This window comes from Danio rerio, chromosome 14 (genome assembly GCF_049306965.1).
Source record: "Danio rerio strain Tuebingen ecotype United States chromosome 14, GRCz12tu, whole genome shotgun sequence".
Lineage (NCBI taxonomy): Eukaryota > Metazoa > Chordata > Actinopteri > Cypriniformes > Danionidae > Danio > Danio rerio.
In genome coordinates, this window is record NC_133189.1 from 4,335,547 (window position 1) to 4,362,500 (window position 26,954).

Here is a 26,954-nt window from a genome sequence, read left to right on the forward strand (position 1 = left end):
ATGTAGATTACTGAATAAAAACACCACCATGATGGAAACATCTATCAAGCATGAACACAATAAACAAACGCTTGTGACAAAATCTGGATGATTCCTGTTCATCAAACCCTCCTCATGCAATGCTAATTGACGTAGCCCTTAACGCTGTGAGGGATACAATAAAACAGTTTGATTTCTTTCATGTTCTGTGATATGAAACATATCTGCTTGCAAAAATATTTAATTTATACTGGTATACTTTTTTATAGTTAATTACTGCAAAAACAGCCAGTAAAATACCACATACATTCTTTACAGTTCACTCCTGTCATATGCACTGCAATGTGGGTCAATTAAAAAAAAAATGTTTAAAGTCACTGCATGTTAGCAATTATACTACCTGATTATGCTGCTATACTTTCTATTATATACATATATATATATATATATATATATATATATATATATATATATATATATATATATATATATATATATATATATATATATATATATATATATTCATATATATATATATACATACATACATGGCTTTACATTAGAATTGAGAAGCAACACGACTGATAAAAATAATTGCTGTAACGACGGGGAGTGACACTGACAACAGAAGGTAGGATCCAAATGCAGGTTTATTCAAAGTCAGGCAAGCGATGGTCAATTTAGGTGCAAACAGATATATGTAGACAATCCAGAATCATAGTCGAATAACAGGCAAAAGGTCAAAAGGCAGGCGGCAGACAAGGACAAAAGGATAAGCTAGGCTAATAATCAAAAACACGGCAAAGGCAGACAAAGGAAACGCGTTGTAATGTCACTATCAGTAAACAAGACTCGGCAATGTGAATGAGTGTGTGTGCTGCTTAAATACTGTGTGAAATCAGTCTTGAAGCAGGATCAGCTGTAGGAGTCTAATCAGTGGAGACTTGGGGCAGGTGTGTGTGTGTGGCATGACTGAATATGTAGTCCATTAACTGGCAGATTTATAGTTCCATGAGTGAGTGTTTACCAGCGACATCTGGTGGTTGGTTCGCTGGTGAACATGACAATTGCATTCGCAACTTCGCGCGAGCAAAGCAGGTGTATACTGAATAAGAGGATAAGTATAAGTATATAAGTAAAGTCTACAGCTATATTTTGCTTGTTTTGACATATTTAAAAATTTTGGCTAAGACATAATTTATTGTTTATGTTTGGTGTGGTCAAAGATAAATTGTGTTAATCCTTCATTTTGGGATCTGAAAATTATGTGAAATAAAAACCAATTGTAATATATGAAACCCTGACCCATTTGCTCATGATTATTAAGCAAGCTCATAGGTGTATGTATATATATGTGTGTGTGTGTGTGTGTGTGTGTGTGTGTGTGTGTGTGTGTGTGTGTGTGTGTGTGTGTGTGTGTGTGTGTGTGTGTGTGTGTGTGTGTATATATATATTCTATCTTAATTAAGGTGATCAAATGCTGCTATTGCAATTAAAGACAAAAATGAGACAAGTTTCGCTAGTGTAAAATGTAAATAAATTACAGTAAAAGTACTGTAAAAATGTCACACTGTAAAAAATAAAATGTGTCAAAAGGCATTTCACCAGACTGATTTTAGGTCTTATTGTTAGCCTTACACTAAGAAAGTTATTTTGCAAATGATAACATGTATCATCCCTAACACACACACACACACACACACACACACACACACACACACACACACACACCTCTGTTTACCGCTTGTGTTAACATCTGTCTTGGGTGATGCCATCACAAACAGCCGTTTGAGAGCGAAAGCCCTTTATGGCAGGTATTAAAGCTGCTGTAAGTGATTTTCGGGGAATATGGCTCATAAAACGTCCCTGGCAAACCTCAGTGAAAGCGGTGTCTTGAGAAATCACACACACATCTCTGGGAGAACACAAAGATCTGCACACAGCAACAAAAACATTTAATGATCTAAAAGGTTTTGGCCAATCAGAAATGCTCTCTGCGTGTCAATCAATTTGGACATCAGGGTGTGCTGACGGTGGAGCGGTTGACTTTTTTGGGAAGTTTTGGGAGAAATTTGTCAGCAAAAATTGCAGAAATTACCTCGCAGAACTTTTGTTAATTCTCCATTGGCCACTTTTGTTTTGGACAGAACTGAACTGCTCTCTGATTGGACCCTTTTGAATTGTATTTGTCTAGATTTTCCAGAAATGATCTCGATGTCAAAAATATACATGTGACATTCACATAGTTATATCTATTAAGATCACTCACTCACTCAATCATACACACACTTGTACAGCTATCTTTATGGGGACTTCCCATAGACATAATGATTTTAATACCATTTAAACTGTATTTTCAATCCCCTTAGCCCTAAACCAACCATCAAAGAAAACAATCTGCATTTTACGGTCTCAAAATACTTAATTCTATGTGATTTATGAGCCGTTTTCATCATGGAAAAAAGTCTCCACAGGGTCATAATGTACTAATATACATATACAGTGTGTGTGATTTTTCCTAATAGAATATAACCTCTTAATCCTGAAACATCATTCCAGTTCGAAAATATAGCTCATACCTCATCCGTACCCCTAAACCCAACCCTAGCTTTAAATTATTCCCAAAATCAGAGGAGATTAGTAGTTGCAATAGTTGTAGAAGCACACAAACCTAATTGTAAACCTAAATTTAATATGGACTGTATCTCTTGAATCTCATTGGCCGACTAGAAGTTTGTTCCAGGAATAACATCGATGTTGGACAAATTGCATAACCATTGCTATACTTGTGGGGATATTTAGTCCCCACAACATAAGGAACACAAAGCACACACACAGATATCTTGGAGACTTTTCATAGACTTCAATTGTTTCTACACTGACCAAAATATATTTCCCATCCCATTACCCCAACCCTACCCTAAACCTATCTCTTACAGAAACCTGTTTGTTTTTTTACACATTCAGATAAGCATAATTTAGTACTTCTTTCCATTATAATCCGTATCAATGTCAAAAAAAAAAAATCCTTGGTCTCCATCCTCAATCATCATTTATTGTTCATTTAATTGCCCAACAACAATACTGCGATTCTTAGTGTGCTTCACACAGGTGAGTGGGCTTGACAAACCACCTGTCAGACCAGCCTGATCTCACGAGAAAACGTAAGTATTTTACGTTTTGTCAGTTTAGTTACGAGTTCAGTCGTATGAATATGTACGATTTTGAAAAGGAGAACAATTGTCTGATGAAGAGCCGGGTGGCTCGAAACGTTACACGCTCTGTGTCAGCCTTTTTAATTTAATAAAATTTGTAGTTTTGGAGCCTTGGTGTTGCCGCCTTTGATTTACATTTATATTAGCTAATTAAATAATAATAATAATAATAATAATTCGTTACATGTATATAGCACTTTTCTGGGCACTCAAAGCGCTTTACACAATGGGGGGGGGAACCTCCTCATCCACCACCAGTGTGCAGCATCCACCTGGATGACGCGACGACAGCCATTTTGCGCCAGACCACACACCACACAACAGCTGATTGGTGGAGAGGAGACAGAGTGATGATATGCCAATCATGATATGGGGAGGGTTAGGAGGCCATGATGGACAGAGGCCAGTGGGCAGATTTGGCCAGGATGCCGGGGTTAAACCCCTACTCTTTTTCGAAGGAAATCCTGGGATTTTTAACGACCACAGAGAGTCGGGACCTCGGTTTAACGTCTCATCCAAAATTAAAAACCTCATGTGAAACTCTGAATCTGTGTCTCATGTTGAAGTCTGCTACTGTCCACTGGAGGTTGCATTTCAGTCACGGACACATGCTTTGAGAACCTTTCTGAGTGAATGAATGAAATGCACTGGTTTCCACAATCCGGCGTGTAACACACATTTTTAAAGCAGAATATCCAATTTTAGCATTGTTTTTCAGATAAACAAGAATGTTCACTGTTCATGTTTTTTAAATATCTGCAAACATATTATGGTATTTTTATGCGTTAGCAGAGTCCAAAACTTACATACAGCACCTTTAAACACAAAGAAGACTTATGGGAAATTAATAATGGCTTGTTTACACACTAGACACCAAGGACAAACGTTCAGAAACTACCCTATAGCAAATCTAAAGAATTCAGATGTTATTTACTCCATAGCACAAACGTCAGAAGCCTCTTGCTAAAGCATAATCAGCTTTTTTTTTCTGGTAAAATCCATCGACTGCAATGACATTACTGCACATTTCTCAAGCTCTGGGAGATTTCTGATAAAAGAGGACACACGCTGATGTGTCCTTGCCTGCGACTGGCAACAATGCCGCGGCAGTCAAACGATCGCTTTGAAACGCTCTCGCTCTTTTCTTGTCCCCATCCGGTTCACTCGCTCACGGCTGTCTTGGCTGACATCTCGATGGGACGTTACTCTTGCGCTCTGAACGACGTTTGAAAAAAAGTGACATAAAAAAACAAGAAACTTTTCGCTCAGAACTTGAGCTCGGAGGGTCAAAAAAATGGCTCGGTTAATATTTAACAGAGCAAAGAAAGACACAAACTGCCGAGACTATATGAGATAAAAACTGGATGCGGAAGCTGGATTTTTCTTTATATATAAACGGCCAAAAGAATAAGTTGAATGGCTGCAGGCTGGAGCAGTTTGTCGAAACTGAGAGGGAAGTTACGTCATTTCAGACACTATTTTTTTTGTTTTTTAAGATGCTGATTTTTTTTTTTTAAATAAACATACAGTTGAAGACAGAATGATTAGATCTCTAGAATTATTAGCCCCCCTGTATAATTTTTCCCCAATTTCTTTTTAACGGAGTAAATATTTTTTCAACACTAAATATAATACTTTTATAAACTCATCTCTTATAACTGATTTATTTTATCTTTGCCATAATATTTGACTATATATTTTTCAAGATACTAGTATTCAGCCTAAAGTGACATTTAAATGCTTAACTAGGTTAATTAGGTTAACTAGGCAGGTTAGGGTAATTAGGCAAGTTATTGTTTAATAGTGATTTGTTCTTTAGACAATCGAAAACAAATTTAGCTTAAAGGGGCTAATAATACTGACCTTAAAATGATTTCTAAACAATTAAAACTGCTTTTATTCAAGCCGAAATAAAACAAATAAGACCTTCTCCAGAAGAAAAAATATTATCAGACATACTGTGAAAATTTGCCCTGTCAAACAAAATTTGGGAACAATTTAAAAAAAGAGAAAAAAAATTAAAAGGGAGGCTAATAATTCTGACTTCAACTGTAAATATTGTACTTTGTTGGTTTTTATTAGAATTAATTCTTTAACCAGAATTATACATTTATAGATTGTTAAATTTTCGGTAATGTTACTGTAGTTTCAAGCATCAGTCATTTATTTAAAAATCTAAAACCTATTTAAGTTTTCAGTGTTTTGAAAGATATCTAGAGTATTCTGACCTATAAGATCTTTTAATTAACTATTTCAGGTCTATCTATACAAGCTTCGCATCTAATGTTACTTTATATTAAGCTACATGTGGAAACAAACACCTATTTTATGAGACAATAGTCTTGTGAACACTTGCAATGTCAATCGTTGCTCTAAATCTTCCGGTTTCAGACTGGTGAATGCATTTTTTATGCATTCTCAATGGTATGACCCATTATAGGGGTGGTCAAATATATATTTTTATCACCCATTATTTTATTTATTTGTTTTTAAATGTAATTGTTTTTGCATTGAATAGCCATTGTCCCTAACGTTTAACAGTGTTAAATCATAAATAAATCATGAATAATTACACCACAACTATTTTATAATGAAAAAAGAACGAGCTACAGTGGTTTCCCTGGTTCCACAATTTTCCTTTTGATTTATTCACAATTTCCTTCAGTTTCTGACAGAAAGTGAAGATTGGTTTTGCTAGATGTTCACAAATGATGTATGTGCCGTTGCAATTTTTTATTCAAATTGGCAACCTTGGATGTAAACATACAGCAACATATTGTGACCTACAACTTGTTTCCGACACTCAGAAAAGCAAGTTGTTAACAAGACAGCAAAGGTGCTGCTGACTACAGTACACGCTTGATGAATCGAACAACAGATTTGCCAACTTTATCCAGCAAGCCGGCAAAAGGTCTTCACTGTAATGAAGTGCACCAATTAGCTTTAGTCACGCTGTTGGACAAAAGGTCAAAATAAACGAGGAGCAGAGCTGCGAAAAAAAAGTAGCACAAATGTCCGCACAGCTATAGAGGACTCCAGAGGCTGCCAAAAAAAAGCAGGTAATTTGCTGTGTAATTTTTACAGAGGCTTTAAAGGGAAAAACAGAAACCTGTTCAATTTGGATGAGTTTGAAATCACAAAATACGACAGTAAAACACACTGACCTGAAAAAATAGTTTAGTTCAGATGGAGAATGAGCATGGTGTCATCTGAAGACAAAGGAGAACTGCAGAAATTGATTTTAGAGAATGTTGTATATTTTCATCAAGCATTTTTACAGTAAGGCTAAATTTACTTCACTATAGACAAGGATTTGCATCATGCGCAGGGCTTCTGTCTGTCCGGTGACTCTAGCTTTAACATTGATTGAACAGAATATGTGCAGTTGAGAAAGGCTTAGACTTTTAATGTTGTGCAGACAAGTTTTGCAAAAAAGAGGAAGTATGTATGGGTGCGGCCAATGGAGGACTGGAAATTGATTGACGAATTTCACTAAACACTACTTGTTAATATCAGCTGCCTATTTAAGTTGACGTCAGGAAATGAAAACTGTGCGCACCACTGAATGTAACTCAGTGGATACGCATTGTGGATACCAGAATTCTGTCTATCGAATTTTTTATTTGTATCCAATAAATTGCTAATATGTTAAATCTTGAAGAAAAACCTCTCCTGATCTTTTTTATTGAAGATTCATGGAATTGATATATTATTCCAACACTAACGTCATATATGGGTTGGTGTTGTATATTACGCTACAAAAACCTTGTAAAAAAAACGCAAATACACTAAAAAAAACCTTAATTTTACTGTTTATTTCCAGCAGCTGGGGTGCTGGAAAAAAATGCAAATAACAGCCGTTAAATTACAGACATTTACTGTAAAATAACGAATATTAAATTATAGAAATTTCCTTTGATTTAAATTTCTGGTAAATTTCTGTAATCTAATATTTGTTATTTTACAGTACATGTGTGTAATTTAATGGTCATTATTTTACGTTTTTTTACGGAAGCACCCCAGCAGCCAGAAATAAACCGTAAAATTACGGATTTGTTTTACAATGTACATTTTTAGCTATTTTACAGACGTATTTGTCTCTATATATAAAACTTCTTATATATTATTATAACTGTAAGGTTGAATTTTCAACATCAAAAGTCGACAGAGCAGAGATCAACATCCCATAATGCAATTCACCACCGTAAACACGTGAAAAACACTTAAAATACAAAAACTGCAATGAACAGATATTATTTTTACAGTATAGTAATATATAACTATTGCATATTGGAATTAACTATATATATATATATATATATATATATATATATATATATATATATATATTCTGGTAAATAGTAAGTCAATTTCCCTCTTTGTGTGAGCTATCCCTTTAATATTAAGATTCATCTAAAAGCAAAAAAGCAGAGAAACAAATCATAAATCTCATGCGGCTTCTAAAGGACACTTGCAGTCTCTGCGATTGATATAGCAAGAGACCTTTTCCTGCCACAGTTCAACAGTTGTATTTGCTAAGTGCATACGATCCATTACTGAAGTACTGGAGACTTCAAACAGTCGATTCCTCCTGCGGTCAATGAGATCTAAAGGACAGAGAGTCCGGTGGGATTGCAGGACTGGAGAATGTGGAAGGTTTGAGGTTTGAGGTTGAGCGGAGGGTCATGGGAGATGGAGAAACCCCGCTTCTCCTTTCCTCAGATGGGACTTGAAGATTTGCTGCGGGGCAAGCCAATGGTATTTTGGGTTGCATTAGATGCCAAGACCTTCACAGGGTTGCGGATAACAATGCGGATAACAATTCGACTAGTTTAAGTATCTAACGTAAGCTAATTTTGTTTATTTATTTTTTTTTGTAAGCAATCTAAATTAATTTAGAAATAATAATAATGATATTTTAATAATATAATTATTAATAATTATAATTTTAATAATACAATATATAAACCATCAATTTTTACTATTTTAAAGGTGCTGCATGTAAGTTTTTGACTCTTCTAAAGCATACAAATACCAAAACATGTTTGCAAGAAACATGCTAAGTAAATATTTATGTGTATCTCAAAAATACTGCTGAAGTCATGCGTAAATGCAAGAGTGCAAGGGTGATGGGTGTTTCCCAGTGTTGGGTTGCAGCTGGAAGGGCATCTGCTCTGCAAAACATATGCTGGATAAGTTGGCGGTTCATTCTGCTGTGGAGACCCCTGATTAATAAAGGGACTAAGCTGAAAATACTGTATAAACACTTGTTTTCAGTATAAAACTAAATGATAAAAGGATTTTGTGTGTGTGTGTGTGTGATACATTTTCTTTCCAAAAGAGCATCCTTGATTTTAAATAGGAGTTTTTGTATCATAATAAATGTTATTTCCTGCTAATTCAACTGCAGAATAAACATTTAATTAAAAATGAATTTAAATATTTTATAGTCTTTTGTGGATTTTTTTTCAGGATTCTGATGAATAGAACGTCACAATTTCTTTAGAAACAAAAGCTCTTGTAACATTATAAACACTATAAACAGGGTCAGGCCAGAGATATTGATCCTCCTTCACTGTAAGACCTGTGTGTGTCCCCCTCATTACAGGCCGGCCAAACACTCATACATACAAACAACAACGCTTGTGTGTGGGTCAGCCAACTAACAACAACAAACAAAACAAACAAAGCAAAGCAAAGCAAAACAAAACAAAACAAAACAAAACAAAACAAAACAAAACAAAACAAAACAAAACAAAACAAAACAAAACAAAACAAAAATAAAAATAATAAAAATAAAATAAATATTATAAAATAAAATAAAATTTAATTAAATTAAAAATACATTTAATTTCTAGTGTTAGGCAAATAAAAATAATTTAATTATTCATTTAGAATAAATTGATGCACTATATCATAATAAGTAATAAAATGAAGCAATATAAACTATATAAATAAATAAATATTAGTATATGTAATATACCAGTATTTAATTTAATATATATTTAATCTTAGTATTCAATATTTACTTAGCAAAGATTAAATATTAGTTAATATACCAATCTAACAAAAAGGACAAACAAAAAAACTATAGACAAACAAATAAACAAACATTTTTTGTTATATTAAGCAATAAAAGTAATATAAATTATATAAACAAATATATAAATAAAGAATACCATATTATTATATATAACACACTAGTATTTATTGTAATATTTGAATAAAATAGAATAGAATGAAATAAAAATATAAACACATATAAACCAAAATCTCTCGTAACATTATAAATAAGTCATTTTGATTATTTAACGCATCAATAAAAGACAAAAAAATAAAACATATTGAGCCCAAACCTTTAAACAGCAAGTCAAGCGCAGTCTTTTAATACAATATGTGACAGATATTGAACAAATAAACTGGCTAAATAACTACAGTAAATAAATAACTACAATAATTCATTGCGCAAAACTATTGGAGTCTCAGCAAATCGACTGAGCGCTATAGATTGTGAATAATAACAAGAACATCGCTCACGGCAGATCTGACTTCTGACAGTAATTGTGTTTATTCTTGAAGGTGGTGAATTTGTTTTCTAAAGTGCTGCTTTGAGAAGTGCTGTCTTCTCTGAGAGGGTTTTAGTGCTGACAGTCCACGCTGCAGATGGAAAATATGTGGCCTCATGAAAAAACAAAGTTTTATAAACCTGTTTTAAAGGGGACCTATTATTATTTTAATATTATTACACAATGAAAAATACATCTTTAATGTCCCTAGAGTGTGAATGAGAAGTATCAGCTCAAAATACCTCACGAATAATGTTTTATAACAGAGTCTTTTCGGCTTTGATCCTAATTGTGCCATTTTGGTGACTGTCACTTTAAATTCAAATGAGATTGTGCTCTTCTTCAAAAGAGGGCGGAGTTATAAATGCCCGTGTGTCAGCATAGTGGCAGATTCAAAACTCTGATGGCAGATGGCAGCTTCTCACTCAGGGCTGTCTATGCTAATGAGAGAGAGACTTTAAATAGAGGGCGGGGCTTTCCCCCCTCTAATGACACATACAAAAGGGAGACTGTCAATCAGAGTGTTTCTGCAGACTGTTTTATCAAGTGTGAGTATAAAAAGCTAAATTAATTCCTTTTTATTGTTAGAGGCTGGCTATATTTAAACACTGTTACCTCAAAACTGTGTTTAAACTGATTTTTAAAGGTATTTTTGCATAACGGGTCCCCTTTAACTAATTAACAGACACTGTAAAAATATCTGAGAATGGGCTACATGCACAGCTAGTGTTTTTCAGCCAATGATGAACTCCCGATGAGAGCTTTATGTGACTATTTTCAATTTCATAAGGCTCCTTTTACAGCATTGATGTTGTAATGTAATTCAAATATATTCAGTTAAATAGACCAAAGCATTAATTTGGTTGTTAACCCTTAAAGACCTAGAGGTATTTTGTGGGCACCTAATAGGCCTATATTATTATTATTATTATTATTATTTTAAAGCAGTTTTATTGTTATTTTAGCAGTCAGCATCAAGTGTCATATATTATTTTAAACAGGAGAACCTGAAGCTTCAATCTGTATCATTTAAAGTTCCAGTCTAAAATATTTTTGGGTCCAAAAGCATATGAACAGACAGAAAATATTCCAGAATTTTAAGAAAAATGTTTTTTAAAAAAGTGGCATTTTCTAGTTATTACAAACAGAACCTTATAAAGTTTGTTTTTCTTTCTTTAGAAATACATGCTATGATGTTTTATACTTCCAAAATAAATTTTGTCTACATCCACCATTTCCTGAGCAAGTTATAGCAATTTATTTCAATGTTATTTCAAGGTGTTTTTCAGTGGGGAAAAAACAGTGCATTTATTTACTGATAATGTATTTGCCCAAAAGTTCTGGGAATGAACTAAACAGAAAGATTGTTACAAAATAACAGAACACTGAAGCAAGTTTGACTTTTTCCAAATCATATATTTTCAGTTACCATAAACAACACCACTTACAATGAAAAATAAGAAAATAATAAATAATGCGTCAAAGTCCCAATAAACATGGTGCAAATCCTCAGTAAAAATAGATATAAATATTTACTAAACCATTAATAGCTACATAAATAAACTAGATTCAATATGGACCATCCTTAGGTTTAATGTGCCAGCATGGATATGGTGTTGACCCTGCTGCTTCTCAACTTGATTTGCAGACAAAGAGCCGCACCGTCATTTGCGTCCTTTGAAAACAGCAAGACCAGATCTTCGTCTTTGCTGTGTCACTGTTTTGTCATGTTTTTGTGCTGCTGTGCATGCAAAAGTACTTAGTATGATAATTATTTCATGCAAAACTTTTTTTTTATTTTTTTTTTAGCCTATTTCTCATTCTGGGTTGTTCAAATAGCTGATTGGTGGTCCACAAAGGGAAACCTATGCTCATTGGCTGAGAGAGAGCGAGTTTGAACCAATTTGCGCATGAAGGAGGGACAATGCATCAATGCATATATATATATATATATATATATATATATATATATATATATATATATATATGTATATATATGTATATATATGTATATATATGTATATGTATATATATGTATATGTGTATGTATATGTATGTATATATATATATATATATATATATATATATATATATATATATATATATATATATATATATATATATATATGTTTTGGAAAGGTTAATTTGAGATTAGATAGATATCAATTTAAAGGCACAATTTGTCATTTACTCCACTAGAGGGCGCATATTCACAACAAACAAAGATATAGATGACAGCATGACCTGAGTGTTCAAATCATGGGAGTTGTAGTCTTTATTACATCCTACAGGACTCTTGCAGAAATCATATTCATGGATGAGATAAAGTATTAATTAACACTTATTATCATGCTAGTACAAACCAGATTCACCCTACAGAAAATGTTGAGTGTTTTACTAGTTATCCATCATATACTCATGAAACATGATGAAATATAAAAACAAACACATTCATACCTATAACCCGTCCTGATGAATAATGATGTATGAATGCTGCAGGAAACACTAGGTAATTTGAGGTTTGATTCCATGTTGACTTGAGGAAATAAGAAAGCGTAGAAAACCCAATATAAAGCAGTGAAGGCTGAAAGACTGCAGAGGTGAAGAAAGGCTGAAGCTGATCTGAAGTCTGCTCAGAGCGCGGCCTGATCTTTATTGGTAATTAGAGAGGAGAGAGGGACTAATTAAGCTCATAATGAGTTGGCAGGGTCAGGCCAGAAATATTGATCCTCCTTCACTGTAAGACCTGTGTGTGTCCACCGGACACCTCATTACAGGCCGGCCAAACACTCATACATACAAACAACAACGCTTGTGTGTGGATCAGCCAAATAACAACTGGAAAATAGATATGTAAATACAACCAAATATTTTAGGTTCAGGGTAAGTAAACAAAATAAAATAAACAAAAGCAAAAACAAAACAAAATAAAATAAAATAAAATAAAATAAAATAAAATAAAATAAAATAAAATAAAATAAAATAAAATAAAATAAAATAAAATAAAATAAAATAAAAATACATTTCTGGTAGGCAAAGAAAAAAATAATTTAGTTATTCATTTAAATTAAATTGATGCACTATATTATAATAAGTAATAAAATTAAGTAATATAAACTATATGAATAAATACATATTCGTATATGTAATATACTAGTATTTAATTTATATATAAATAATATTATTATTCAATATTCACTTGGTAAAGACTAAATATTAGTTAATATATACATTTTAAAAAAGAACAACAAAAAACAATAGACAAACAAGTACACAAACAAATTTTGTTATATTAAGTAATAAAAGTAATATAAATTATATAAACAAATATAAAAATAAATAATACCATATTATTATATATAACACACTAGTATTTATTGCAATATTTAAATAAAATAAAATAGAATAGAATAAATTAAAAATATAAACACAAAATTTAGTTGTTATTTTTTAATGATAATTATTTATTATAGTTTATATGAATTATTATAACAACTAATATAAAATATATACATAAATAAACAAATAAATGAATAAATAAATATTAGTATGTGTAATTTAATTTAATATTAGAATTTAATATTTAATTAGCAAATATTAAATATCAGTCAATATATCAATCTAACAAAAATAACAAACAAAAAAATATACACACAAAAATACTATATACTATATAACCCTATATTATATAAAGTGATAAAAGTATTATAAGCCATAAATAAACAAACAAATAAATAAGTAAATAAAAATGTAATATATATAATACATTAGTATTTAATGTAATATTAAAATAAAATAAAATAAAATAAAATAAAATTAAATAAAATTAAATTAAATTAAATTAAATTAAATTAAATTAAATTAAATTAAATTAAATTAAAACACATATTATTAAAAAATAATTTAGTTATTAATTTAGATTAAATGTACACACTATTTTATATTAGGTATTCAAATTAAGTAATATAAACTAGATAAATAAACACATAAAATCAGTAAATAAATATTAATATACGTAGTATACTAGTATTTAATTTAATATTCATTTTAATAATAGTATTTAATATTTAATTGGTAAGTATTAAATAATGGTCAATATATCAATCTAACAAAAATGACTAACAAAAATTTATACAATAAAGAGCAAACAAAGGAATAAATGCACTATATTATATTAGGTAATATAGTTTAATATTTATTAGTAAAATTTAAATATCAGTCAATAAATTAATCTAACAAAAATGATAAACAAAAAAATTATAGACAAATAAATTAACAAATAAATATCAGGCAATATATCAATCTAGCAAAAATGACAAACAAATAAAAAGCTAAAACTAAAATTCTAATAAAACATATGTATTTATATTTATTTATTTATTTATTCATTTACAAATATATTAAGATTTTATCAAAACAAATATTTGAAAGATTAGTTAAGTAATCTGAAATATACAAAAAGATTCAACTTTGACTGAAAGCATTATTTATTGCTAATCCTTTCTAGATTTCTATAAATATCACAATACATTATCATCAATTCTTCACAATAAACGTATTATGAAAATCTGGTGTTGTCTGAAATCTGACAGCTTTAATCACAGGGCTGCAGAATTCCTTACGGCTTTCTCTGTAATCAAGAAAGAAATGACGTCTACCATTTTTCACAATCACACATCTATCTAACATTTATATTTCTCCTGAATAGAGCAAAATAAAAATAAAAAAAATAGACAAAGGCAGCTGATCACAAACATCACAACCAATGAGGAAACCACTCGAGTCTACACACACAGTTTTAACACTCAATAATCTACAACTAAATTACGCATTTATCCACAAACTTTTAATCTAAAAACTGGCTGTACTCATATATTCTTAACTGAAAATACTAATATAATGATGGCATAATAAAACATGCACTAATATTTTAAGCCAATTTTTGAAGGAAGGAAAATCTGAAGGAAATTAATATTTTTATTCAGCAAGAATGCTTTAAATTAATCAACAGTGAAAGTAATAATGACAAAAGACTTATTTTTCACATAAATGTTGCTTATTGAACTTTCTATTTATAAAAGAATGCTGAGAAATGCATCAGTTTTCTAGTTTTCTAAATATATTAATCAGCACAACTGTTTTCAACATTAATCAGAAGATTTGTGTGCTTTCATTTGAATATAATGTGATTTTATTTGACAAGGATGCAATAAATTGATGAAAAGTGACAGTGAAGATGTTTAGAATGTTAAACAAGCTTAAATAACTCAAAGACACTCTCTTTTGTGGTTAGTTTTCACAAAACATATTCAATGCTATATTTCCAACATTAATCATAATGAGTAATGTTGACAGATTAAAAAATCATCATCAAATAATGATTTCTAAAGGATCATGTGACACTGAAGATTATAGTAATGATGTTGAAATATTTCATTTCATTTCATTTTCTTGTTGGCTTAGTCCCTTTATTAATCCGGGGTCGCCACAGCGGAATGAACTGCCTGTTAAAATAATGGCTTTCAATAATTTGTTAATTATATATATATATATATATATATATATATATATATATATATATATATATATATATATATATATATATATATATATATATATATATTATAAACTTTAACATAAAAAATAATAATAAATAAAAATAAAAAAAATACCCCAAACCTTTGAACAAAATTTGGTGTGAAAAAAATCGGGGATTTTAGGTATAATCTGGTTTAAGAACAAATAATGTTCAAATGGCAAAATCCATTACAAATGAATCCATTATACATTGTGTAAATAAAAAAATAATAATAATAGTTAATTAAATAAAAAAATTCTAGTATAAAAATAAAACAAAATAAAATAAAAATAATTAATGAAATAAATAAACTAAATAAATAGTAAATAAAATAAAATCTAATTTAATAATATATTATATTTAATAATATTTACAATAGATAAATAGAATATCATAAAATAAATAAAAATACATTAATAAATAGAATTAAATATATATATATATACACACACACACACACACAAACACACACGCGCACACACATGCACACACACACACACACACACACATTTTTTTATATTTTTCATAATTTTATCATAAATCTTATTGATGAATTTAAACATAAATAATAATATATTTGGTATAATTTGTTTAATATATATATATATATATATATATATATATATATATATATATGTATATATGTATGTATATATATATATATATATATATATATATATATATATATATATATATATATATATATATATATATATATATATATATATATATATATATATATAAATATGTATATATATAAATATATATATATATAAATATATATATATATATATATAAATATATATATATATATATATATATATATATATATATATATATATATATATATATACACAGTATATTATATTATAAAACTTTATTAAATAACTGTATTAATTTAGTTTTTCAGAAAAAAAAAACCTGTAGAGCAGCTAATATAACACTTCCATAAATAACTAATTTCCCTAAAGTTAGCTAAACCTGCTTTTATTCATAATTCTGCAACCAACTGTACACCTCCTAAATTAACTTTGCACCACGAAATGAGTTTCACGAAGTGTAAAATGCTTAGTTTCTGCCATGACTGTGTGATAGACTTGGTGAAACACGTGTTGAAATCAGACAAGATCTGCTAAAACCTGCCTGAATATAGATGTGAAATTACGCTAGATGAAGCAAATGCTGCCCGTGAAATATGTGAATTTCCTGAGAATGAGTCAGGCTGACCTTTACAGCCTTGAATAAAGTTGAGCTTGAGGAGACGAATACTTGATTTAATGTGAGCCAAAGCCAGTCTGAGCAATGCAAACAGCCTAATTTTGACCAGCATGGCATGACATTTGACTTGTGGACTAGGGACGCCAACTATTAACTGACGATCCATTTAGTGTTGACAATTCTTTAAATCAATACAGCTTGGTATATTCAGAAGGGTGTCATTAACATGCATAGTCTCATAGTTAGACAAGTTAAAGGGCAGCTATTATGCAAAAATCACTTATATAAGGGGTTTAAACACAGTTGTGTGGGAACAGTCTATGAATATTACCAGCCTCTAATGGTAAAAATGATTAATTGTATTCTTTATATTCACACTTCCTAAAAACGCTCTGCAGAAACACTTTGATTGATGTTCTCTCGTTGTACATATCATCAGAGGGGAAATCCCCGCCCATTAGAGACTGTAGCTGCGTCCCAAATCGCATACTTATGCACTATTTTACGCCATTTTGTAGTATAAATAGTGTAAGTAGTGTGTTCACATTGAAAACTCTCAAAATAATAAGTGCACTTTAATTACCCGGATGATGCACTCATTCAGCCGCTAAAATGAAGTGTGGAATGATGGACACTTCACGCACTCAACGACCGCAGGTTTGCTTACGTAGCGGAAGGGGCGGAGCTATCGGACGCACATGTTGAATAACTTTATTTATTTTGGATGGTGAAAGCAAAATTCTCCTACGAGAGTGATTATAGCGCCTCCCGATGGTGAATTCGGCAATACTCACGGCAGGTATTACTTGATAATTCAGTCGTTAATTTCACTGATTTGGCAACAGTCAAACGTCATCAGGGAAACGGTTTGAATTTCCGCTTAGTAAAAAAACATTAGTGTGCCATTTGGGACAACACTACATACATATACTATCCTGTTGAGTGTGTAAGTGCATAAGTACATAGTGCATGAGTGCATAGTGTATAGTGTGCCATTTGGGACGCAGCATGTGTCTCTCTTCTTAGCACAGGATGTCAGTCTTGTTTTTGAATCTGCCATTATCCTGACACATAGGCATTTGTAACTCTGCCACTTACACTTACATCTCCAAAAGGCAATGACTGGCGCATTTGTATCACATTCCTTTATCAGCACCCCACTGGAAAATAGGCAGGACTTTTGCTATTTATTTAATACTTTTTGGTTACTTAATAAGGTAAATATCTGAAAAAAATAAGTCCAAAATTCCATAATCCAAATTCCATAACACTTACAAAGGCCACAACTGGCGCATTTGTATTGCATTCCTTTATCAGCATAACAGTGGAAAATAGGCAGGACTCTTTTTATTTATTTAATACTTTTTTGCTACTTATTGAAGTAAATATCAGAAAAAAGAGTCACAAAACCAGAAACATCTGATCATCTCCATTAGGGATGCTCAAAATAATCGATTAACCGTTAACCGAAAGGGTGCGTTTGTGACCGATTAATGCTACCAGTTAAACGATTAAAATGATTATTTTATATATTTTTAGTTTGGCTGCATAAGGGGCCGATTGAATGCGCTTTTGCTTTAAGAAGGGCATCTTTTGCATGCGGCTCATCCCAAACCTTTGAACAAAATTTGGTGTGAAAAAAATCGGGGATTTTAGGTATAATCTGGTTTAAGAACAAATAATGTTCAAATGGCAAAATCCATTACAAATGAATCCATTATACATTGTGTAAATAAAACAATATTAATAATAGTAAATTAAATAAAACAATTCTAGTATAAAAATAAAACAAAATAAAATAAAAATAATTAATGAAATAAATAAACTAAATAAATAGTAAACAAAATAAAATGTAATTTAATAATATATTATATTTAATAATATTTACAATAGATAAATAGAATATCATAAAATAAATAAAAATAAATTAATAAATAGAATTAAATATATATATACACACACACACACACACACACACACAAACACATGCACACACACGCACACACACACATTTTTTTTGCGCCTTTGCGTTAAGAGGGGCATCTTTTGCATGCGGCTCATCCCAGAGCAGCAGTTTGTGTTGTCAAGACAACTATAGAGAACTCTTAAAGAGCTTGGTTTCCGCTACATTCGTTCTTCCATGGCGGGGACCAAAATGCACCCCGCCACGGCTACGTACCCATTCAAAACATTCAGTTATTGTTGTTGTTGTTTTTAATAGCGGATTATAATCGCATCAAAACGTATTAAAATGTAAGTGAATTATAACAGCACAAACTTTTCTGTAACCGTATAGTGCTGTGCGCTATTGTTTAATCCTTTGGGGTTATGTGCTGACTGACTGACTGACAGGTGCGCAATGCGTGAGGTCAGCAAACTCGACGAAGCTTTCAGTTAAGATGAACACAGTTTCTATAGTTGTACTTTATTTATAGATAAAGTATGACTCTGTATATTTTCACTCTATCATGCTGGAGTTTATAGCCGTTTCGCTTTACTTCAGGACGCGTTACTACCGCTCTGAAGGTCTAATCGCTGTTTTAAGATATCCAGAGCTGTATGAATGTACAAATCTTTAATATCACAATATTATTAAATATTACAATTGTAACAACACAGACGACAACACTTTTGCACAATGGATACCCAGCTGATTCAGTCGTTTCATCTAAAAAAGCGCTGATGTTGACCTGGATCTGCGTCATAAACGCAACAAATAGGCTTTACCTTTTATTTTACAGCATATAAAGCATGTATGCACATTAATGCAATATCATATTTAAACAACAAAACTGTTTACAAAAAGTCAACATATGCGCGCGTTGTTGTTGTCTTTTCATCACGCAGCGCGCGCACTTGAACCGCGAGGGAGAGAGAGGAAACCACATAGCAAGACATAATCTTTAAAATAAGGATTTCTATTAAAATGTAAAAAGGTTTTGTGATTATAATAATAACAGCGGGGCATTAAATAAATGCATATTTTCCGTGGAGCTGGCAATTTGAGGAAGTCTGCAATTTTATTTGACGGAAGACAAAAATATGATTGGAAAAAAACTGCCTATGCCAGTTATTAAAAATAATCAGTCAGTGTTTTCGATTTGTAATATAAATTAATTATTTAAGTGAAAATAATTTAGGGCAGTCCTAGTTATTTTATTTATTTTATTTAGTTTATTCTGTTCTTCTGTGCTAAACTCTGCAGGTGCGTGAAAATGCTCTGTTGTATTGTTCTATTATTAATATGCTAGCATATAAAAATAAATCAGTATTTTATGCAATATTTAATGTGTCGGACACAAAATAGACACGTCAATTTGTTTAATATAAAATTAATAGTAATCTGACCAGTTAACCGTTAATAACCGATTAATGAGCGGCGGTTGTCGGTTAGCAAAATTAACCGAAATGAGCATCCCTAATCTCCATATTACATAACACTTATGTTACCAAAGACAACGACTGGCGCATTTGTATTACATTCTTTTTAGCACCACAGTGAAAAATAGGCAGGCCTCTCGCAATTCATTTAATACTTTTTTTGTTACTTAATAAAGAAAATATTAGAAAAAGAAGACCCAAAAACAGAAATATCTAATCACCGCCCATATGACATAACACTCACGTTGACAAAGGGAACGACTAGTGCATTTGCATTACATTCCTTTATCAGCACCACAGTGAAAAATAGGTAGGACTTTTGCTATTTATTTAATACTTTTTTGTTACTTAATGAAGCAAATTTCAGAAAAAAAGTCCCAAAAACAGAAATAACTGATCACCGTCCATATTACACAACACTTACATCACTGAAGGCAATGACTGCCGCATTTATATTACATTCCTTTATCAGCATCACAGTGGAAAACGAAACCATTTCTAAGTTGATTGGACGCGATCAGCACCAAATGGAATAATCATGCAAACAAAACCACTTATCCCGATAGTACAAAAGTGGCGATTTATTTAAACGATAAACGATCAGAGGAATGTGTGGAAAGCAGAGTGTGGGCCTCACCTGCAGTATGAAGGTCATGGCGATGATCATAGAGTACAGGTCGTATTTGCCCATCTGTTTGCTTAGAGCTGAACTCATGGCCTTCAGTGCATCCAGATATTGCTTTCTGACCTTCTTGCCCATGTTACTCAAAACCTCAGACTTGTTTCCGTCCACATAGAGCTTCATCCAGCTGCCATGAGCCTTCTCCGCCACACGAAACTGCTCATAGCCATCTTCTGTCGAAGATAGATAGAGGGAAAATATAGGCAAAACTAGAACAGAGAATGAACTATAAAAATGCTGTCTAACTAAATGCCAGCACTCTAGACAAGTTAACTGACTTGATTTGACTTTATAAGAGATTTAAAACACTCTACATGACTCCACTGGCAAACAGCACTATTAAAGTGCCCTATTATGGATTATGAATGGTTCAAATTTTAGTAGTGGCTGTCCCCAAAAACAGGTTGTTCAAAACAAACACTCATTGTCTGAGAATATGCATACAGTTTTAGCCCATTTCTCAACAAATACCAAACAAGTTGGTGAAAGTAACATTTTTCCAAACTCCTTTGCGTGACACTAATCTCTGATGATTGATCAATTGACCCAGTCTGTTGTAAACAATCACCATTTTATACAGTACATGAACAAACAGCATGGAGAAAGCATCCAGAGTTGCAAGGAAAGATGAAAGATTTTCCCAGGTCTGTATGCGCAATTAGGCAAGCAAATATTAATGTTTCATGTTGACGTCAACATAAAATGGCTTGAAATCCCTTTTGAAAATTACTCGAACTGTTCTTATAGAAACAATAACTTCATACCGGGTGCATATTTCAGATTTAAATCTCAGATGTTTTCATTCACTTGGAGCTGTACTACAGACTGCATTTCAAAAAACCATAATAGGGGCACTTTAATGAAAGAAATATAGAAAAAAAAAGAGTAAAAAAAAAAAAAAAAAACATTTATGATGAGAAAATTTTATTAGTATTGTTAATATTTTATATTTATATTTATATTTATATTACAGTATATAGTTTTTAAAGTTACAGTCTGTACATGTAAAAAAAGGACAAAATAAAATAAAAAAGAATAAATAAATAAAATATTATTTAAAAAAAACATGAATATATAAATAAAATAAAATTTGGTTAATAAATTACTAAAAAAATAAATATAAAAAACATAAATAAATAAATAAAAAATATAATAAATAAATTAATTAAAATATGAAAAACACAGTAACAATAAAATTAAAAATACAATAAATAATAAATAAAAAAAAACACAAACCCTGGGGCAAAGCAATCAATTTTTTTATTTTTATTTTTTTTACATAGTCCCTTTATTTATATGGGGTCGCCACAGCGAATGAACCACCAACTTATCCAGCATATGTTTTACACATATGTTTTACACCCTTCCACCCACAACACATCACTGGGAAACATCCGTACTCATATGCTACGGACAATTTAGCCTACCAATTCACCTATACCTCATTTCTTTGGACTGTGGGGGAAACTGTAGCACCTGAAGGAAACCCACACCAACTGGGAGAGAACAAGCAAACTCCACACAGAAATGCCAACTGACCCAACCGCGGTTCGAACCAGCAACCTTCTTGCTGTGAGGCAATCAGGCTACCCACTGCGCCACTGTGCCACTGTGACGTCCATATTGGGCTCATTATGGTGCTATAGACACATATGATGCCTTGAAAATATCACTAGGTTTTGACAGTGATCTGCAGTGATATGAAGACACAAAGAAGGTGTTGCACAAAAAGCAGGAGTCTGTTTTCAGCAGACAGGCACCGAGGGTCTTCACAGCAGGGTCTCTGTGCGAGCTAACAGACACGTCTAACACACACAACGCCGCCCAGACGCTTCACTACAGGACACTCCATCGCTGAGCTCTGACTCTCCGCACAGCTGATGTGTGTACGACAGAAATACACTTGACCCAACAACGTGGCAAACGCTTCATGTGGTTTTGTGTCGGAGCATAATTCAAAAGCATTTTGCATTAATGAGGATCTTCTGTATTTTCGCAGCTCAACTAGAGACAAAGAAAAACAGTTTTTTATGCAAGTTAGGCCTTGTCCACTCTAATACATTTTCATTTAAAAACGCATCTTTTTTTTTTTTTACATTTTGGCCATTCATCCACATTGAGACTGCATTTTTAGGCAACGAAAATGTATCTTTTTGAAAATAGTCTTCAAAGTGGACGGAATTTGGTTGAAATGGTATTAGATTTGATTAAATTGGGATTGGATTTGAATTTGGATTTGTTTGCAATTGGATTGGATTGAATTGGGATTGAGATTGGATGGATACAGTAGATGGATGGATGGATGGATGGAGGGATGGATTGGATTTGATTGGATGGGAGAGACTGAATTGGATGGATTGGATGGACTGGACTGGACTGGACTGGACTGGACTGGACTGGATTGGATTGGATGAACTGAACTGAACTGAACTGAACTGAACTGAACTGAACTGAACTGAACTGAACTGAACTGAACTGGACTGGACTGGACTTGACTGAACTGGACGGATGGATGGATGGGAATGGAATCAATGGGATTTAATTGATGGATGGATCGATGGGAATTCATTAAAAACAAGGTTTTAATGATTAAATAAGAAGATGAAAACGAATAGACTATAGATATGAAGTAAGAGTAATTGTTTCAGAGTACTGCGATGAAATGCTGGTTTAGCATATAAATGTAAACAGTCATTATAACAGACCAGAACGCAGAGATAAATGTGTTATAACGTAAATGTAAAGAAGAGACCATCAAGTAATAAATACTGAACCTTTAATCAGTGAATATGAGCTGGTTTCACTTTCTAAATGCGGTATAAATTCATCCCGTTTTGGCATTGCTTTAATTCTTTTGAACATATTCAGGTGCTGCTTATCAATTTGACAAGGCTTCTACATTCGTTCTTGCTGTCAATTGCGCAAGAAATGATCGATAAAAGGTTTCTGATAAACCGCTGTGACAGTTGCAGGCGCTGTGTGATGTGCATGCACGCGAGGGGAGTCAGATTTCGATACAACACCGGCACTGCATGTTCCTCCATTTCGCCTCAGTGATGGGTCGTTCTTGAACGATTCGTTCATTTTGAACAAATCTTTTGTATGACTCATGGAGTGAATCATTCTTTTGGGCATGTGCACGTTTGTGCAGGTGGAGTTTAATAATAATAATAATAATTCGTTATATTTATATAGCGCTTTTCTGGGCACTCAAAGCGCTTAACACAATGGGGGGGAATCTCCTCATCCACCACCAGTGTGCAGCATCCACCTGGATGACGCGACGGCAGCCATTTTGCGCCAGACCGCACACCACACACCAGCTGATTGGTGGAGAGGAGACAGAGTGATGATATGCCAATCATGATATGGGGAGGGTTAGGAGGCCATGATGGACAGAGGCCAGTGGGCAGATTTGGCCAGGATGCCGGGGTTAAACCCCTACTCTTTTTCGAAGGACATCCTGGGATTTTTAACTACCACAGAGAGTCGGGACCTCGGTTTAACGTCTCATCCGAAAGACGGCGCTCACTGAGCAGTATAGAGTCCCCGTCACTATACTGGGGCATTAGGACCCACACAGACCGCAGGTTGGGCGCCCCCTGCTGGCCTCACTAACACCACTTCCGGCAGCAACCCAGATTTCCCAAGTGGTCTCCCATCCAGGTACTGACCGGGCGCAGCCCTGCTTAGCTTCAGTGGGCGACCATGTGAGAGTTGCAGAGAGCTAGCTGCGTGCTACCTTGAAGTGGTCTGTCTCATGCAGTGTTGCCTACTTAGCAATTTTGTTGCTAGATTTAGCAACTTTTCATACTACACTAGCAACTTTTTTTTTTTTCGAAAAAGCATCTAGCAACAAATTTAGCAATTTTTAACTTTAATTTGGCTACTTTTAGCAATTTATAAAAACTGACTCAAAAGAGCAGTAGCTGCGGGCATTACTCAGAAAGGTAAATCGCTAGCTCAGATCATTTTTCGTAACTGTTAACCTACTGTTATTTGTTAACATGTATAATTGTTGGCAATTTAGGTAGCAATAAATTCCAAAAGTGCTATAATTGTTGTCACTTTCACAAATGTGTTAATTTCACAAGTTAAAAAGAGATATACACAAGCTGCGATTGTTTAAAAGAATGTAACTGTTCATTATCAGTGTTATTTTTAAAAAATAAACTACTCTTATCAAAAAGTGTATTACTTTTACAAATAGTCAACTCTTCTTTTCTATAAAACTCTAAATGGACATATTTCAAATCAAGTATTTGCTTAGATGGCCAGTCAGTTTGAGAAAACATTTATTATTTTGTATACTACATAAAGATGTACAGTAGTTTTGAGTTGTGATTACGGACGGACATCATCACGCAAAGTAATATGTTAATAAGAACCTATTCATTGTGCATCCGCATGTAATGTTTTAATATAATATAATACACGGCGCCTCAGAGAGTAGAGACATGTCTGTCTTACGCTTGTCAGATACTATGTGATAACGTCACTGATATGCAAATGAGTGTGTGACATCATCTGGCAACAAGTAGCTACTTTTCGGGCAGGCTTTAGCTACAGAATGCGCACATATAGCCTTAAGCCATATCGATATGAACAGCATTTGATAATCCTGCATCGGGTTGGGAAATCATAGCGATATATCCCCAGAACTCAATATACCACCTTGCCCTACAACATATGCCTTATTATGTTCAAGATAATGCAAAACGAGCTCTTCTGTGCCATGCAAAGAAGAGATTAGTTCAGTCTGACACACTCAGATCAATATAGTCTATTGTCTCAAATATATGATGCAATTAAACTATCATAACAATGTCACTTTAACGAGCTCATCTGTTGACTTTTATTTTTTCTATATACAGTTTAATTAGCAATTTTGTATCTTTAATTTAAATGGCATTAAACATACTAATGTAGTGCAGAATGGAAGTCAAAGTAGCTGACATGATCTCTCGTATTATACTGTGCATTTAACGTAGTACAAATTTGCATGATGCAGATTGATGATGATGCATGAACAGAACGGCAAAGGATGAATCTCAGATATTAATTTAAATCATGCATGATACTTCTAACACGTCCACATGCCTCCAGGCCACGGAGAAGCTATGAATCTTTAACATTTCTTTCTCAGACGTCTTTGTTTTCCCCTCAGCATCTCTAAAGCATCTTAATCGGTCTCCCTGCGCGAACCCCAGAGACATAAAGGTGATAAACCGAGACGGGATTTGCAGACGGAGATCATGTTAACCCAGAGAAAAAGTGATGAATAGGGCAATTACCGAGTGTTAGCGGCGAAAACGGAACATTAGATGCATTTTCCCATGAATCTGTTTTCTTATGAATAAACGCAGTCTACTGGAACGTTCATCTATTGTCACAACACAAAAATAAGCAAGGGCAGGATTAGTCAATTATATGATTATGCTGAATTAGCTCATGAATCCACGAATTCCACAGTATCAGCTAAAAGTCGCGCATGGTCTAGTTGTGAGATGGATAACTGTGGTGGAGCTGTGAGAAAGCTAGAGCTGTGATTCTCAGAAACCAGCCTTTCCTCTTTCAGACACAGCGGCGTCTGCTTCATAATGAAAGTTTAATTCGCAGCATTGATCAGAGAGCAGCAGAGCACGAGAAAAGCCAAACGCAGCGTCCGCTGAGACCAGGATCCCTCTGCTCCAGAATAATGCAGATTACTCATGAATATTTACTGAGAAAATCACTGAGAAAATAAGGAAAGAAAAGATGGATGGGTGGATTGGAATAGAATAAATGGGATTTGATTGAATGGATGGATGGATGGATGGATGGATGGATGGATGGATGGATGGATGGATGGATGGATGGATGGATGGATAGGATGGATGGATGGATGGATGGATGGATGGATGGATGGATGGATGGATGGATGGATAGGATGGATGGATGGACATAGAATGAACAGGTTATGATTGTACGGATGAACAGACAGATGGATGGATGGCTGGGAATAAAATGAACAGGATTTGATTAGATGGATGAATGGATGGATGGATGAATGTATGAATGGATGGAAATAGAATAAATGGGTTTGATTGGACTGACAAACAGACGAATGGATAAATGGCTGGGAATACAATGACCGGGATTTGATTGGATGGATGGATGGATGGATGGATGGATGGATGGATGGATGGATGGATGGATGGATGGATGGATGGATGGATGGATGGATGGATGGATGGATGGAAGGAATGATGAGAATAGAATGAATGGAATTTGATTGGGTGGACGGATGGATCGATGGGAATGGAATGGCTTTGATAGATAGATAGATAGATAGA

At 33.0% G+C, this 26,954-nt stretch overlaps 1 protein-coding gene across 7 annotated transcripts in view; it reads right to left on the minus strand.

Annotated features, from left to right (window-relative positions):
- Nucleotides 1–26,954, minus strand: part of pigg (phosphatidylinositol glycan anchor biosynthesis class G (EMM blood group)) — a 218,338-nt gene that overhangs the window by 115,636 nt on the left and 75,748 nt on the right. For 5 of the 7 annotated variants that reach the window (XR_012390142.1, XR_012390141.1, XM_005173072.6 and 2 more), the window contains exon 7: nt 20,575–20,792. Coding sequence is in view for 5 of the 7 variants with exons in the window: in XM_005173072.6 (XP_005173129.2) it covers nt 20,575–20,792 (218 nt within the window). In the remaining 2 variants the exon portion in view is untranslated. The remainder of the gene's footprint in view (nt 1–20,574; nt 20,793–26,954) is intronic. The other 2 variants (XM_073922448.1, XM_073922449.1) reach the window with 1 other exon arrangement.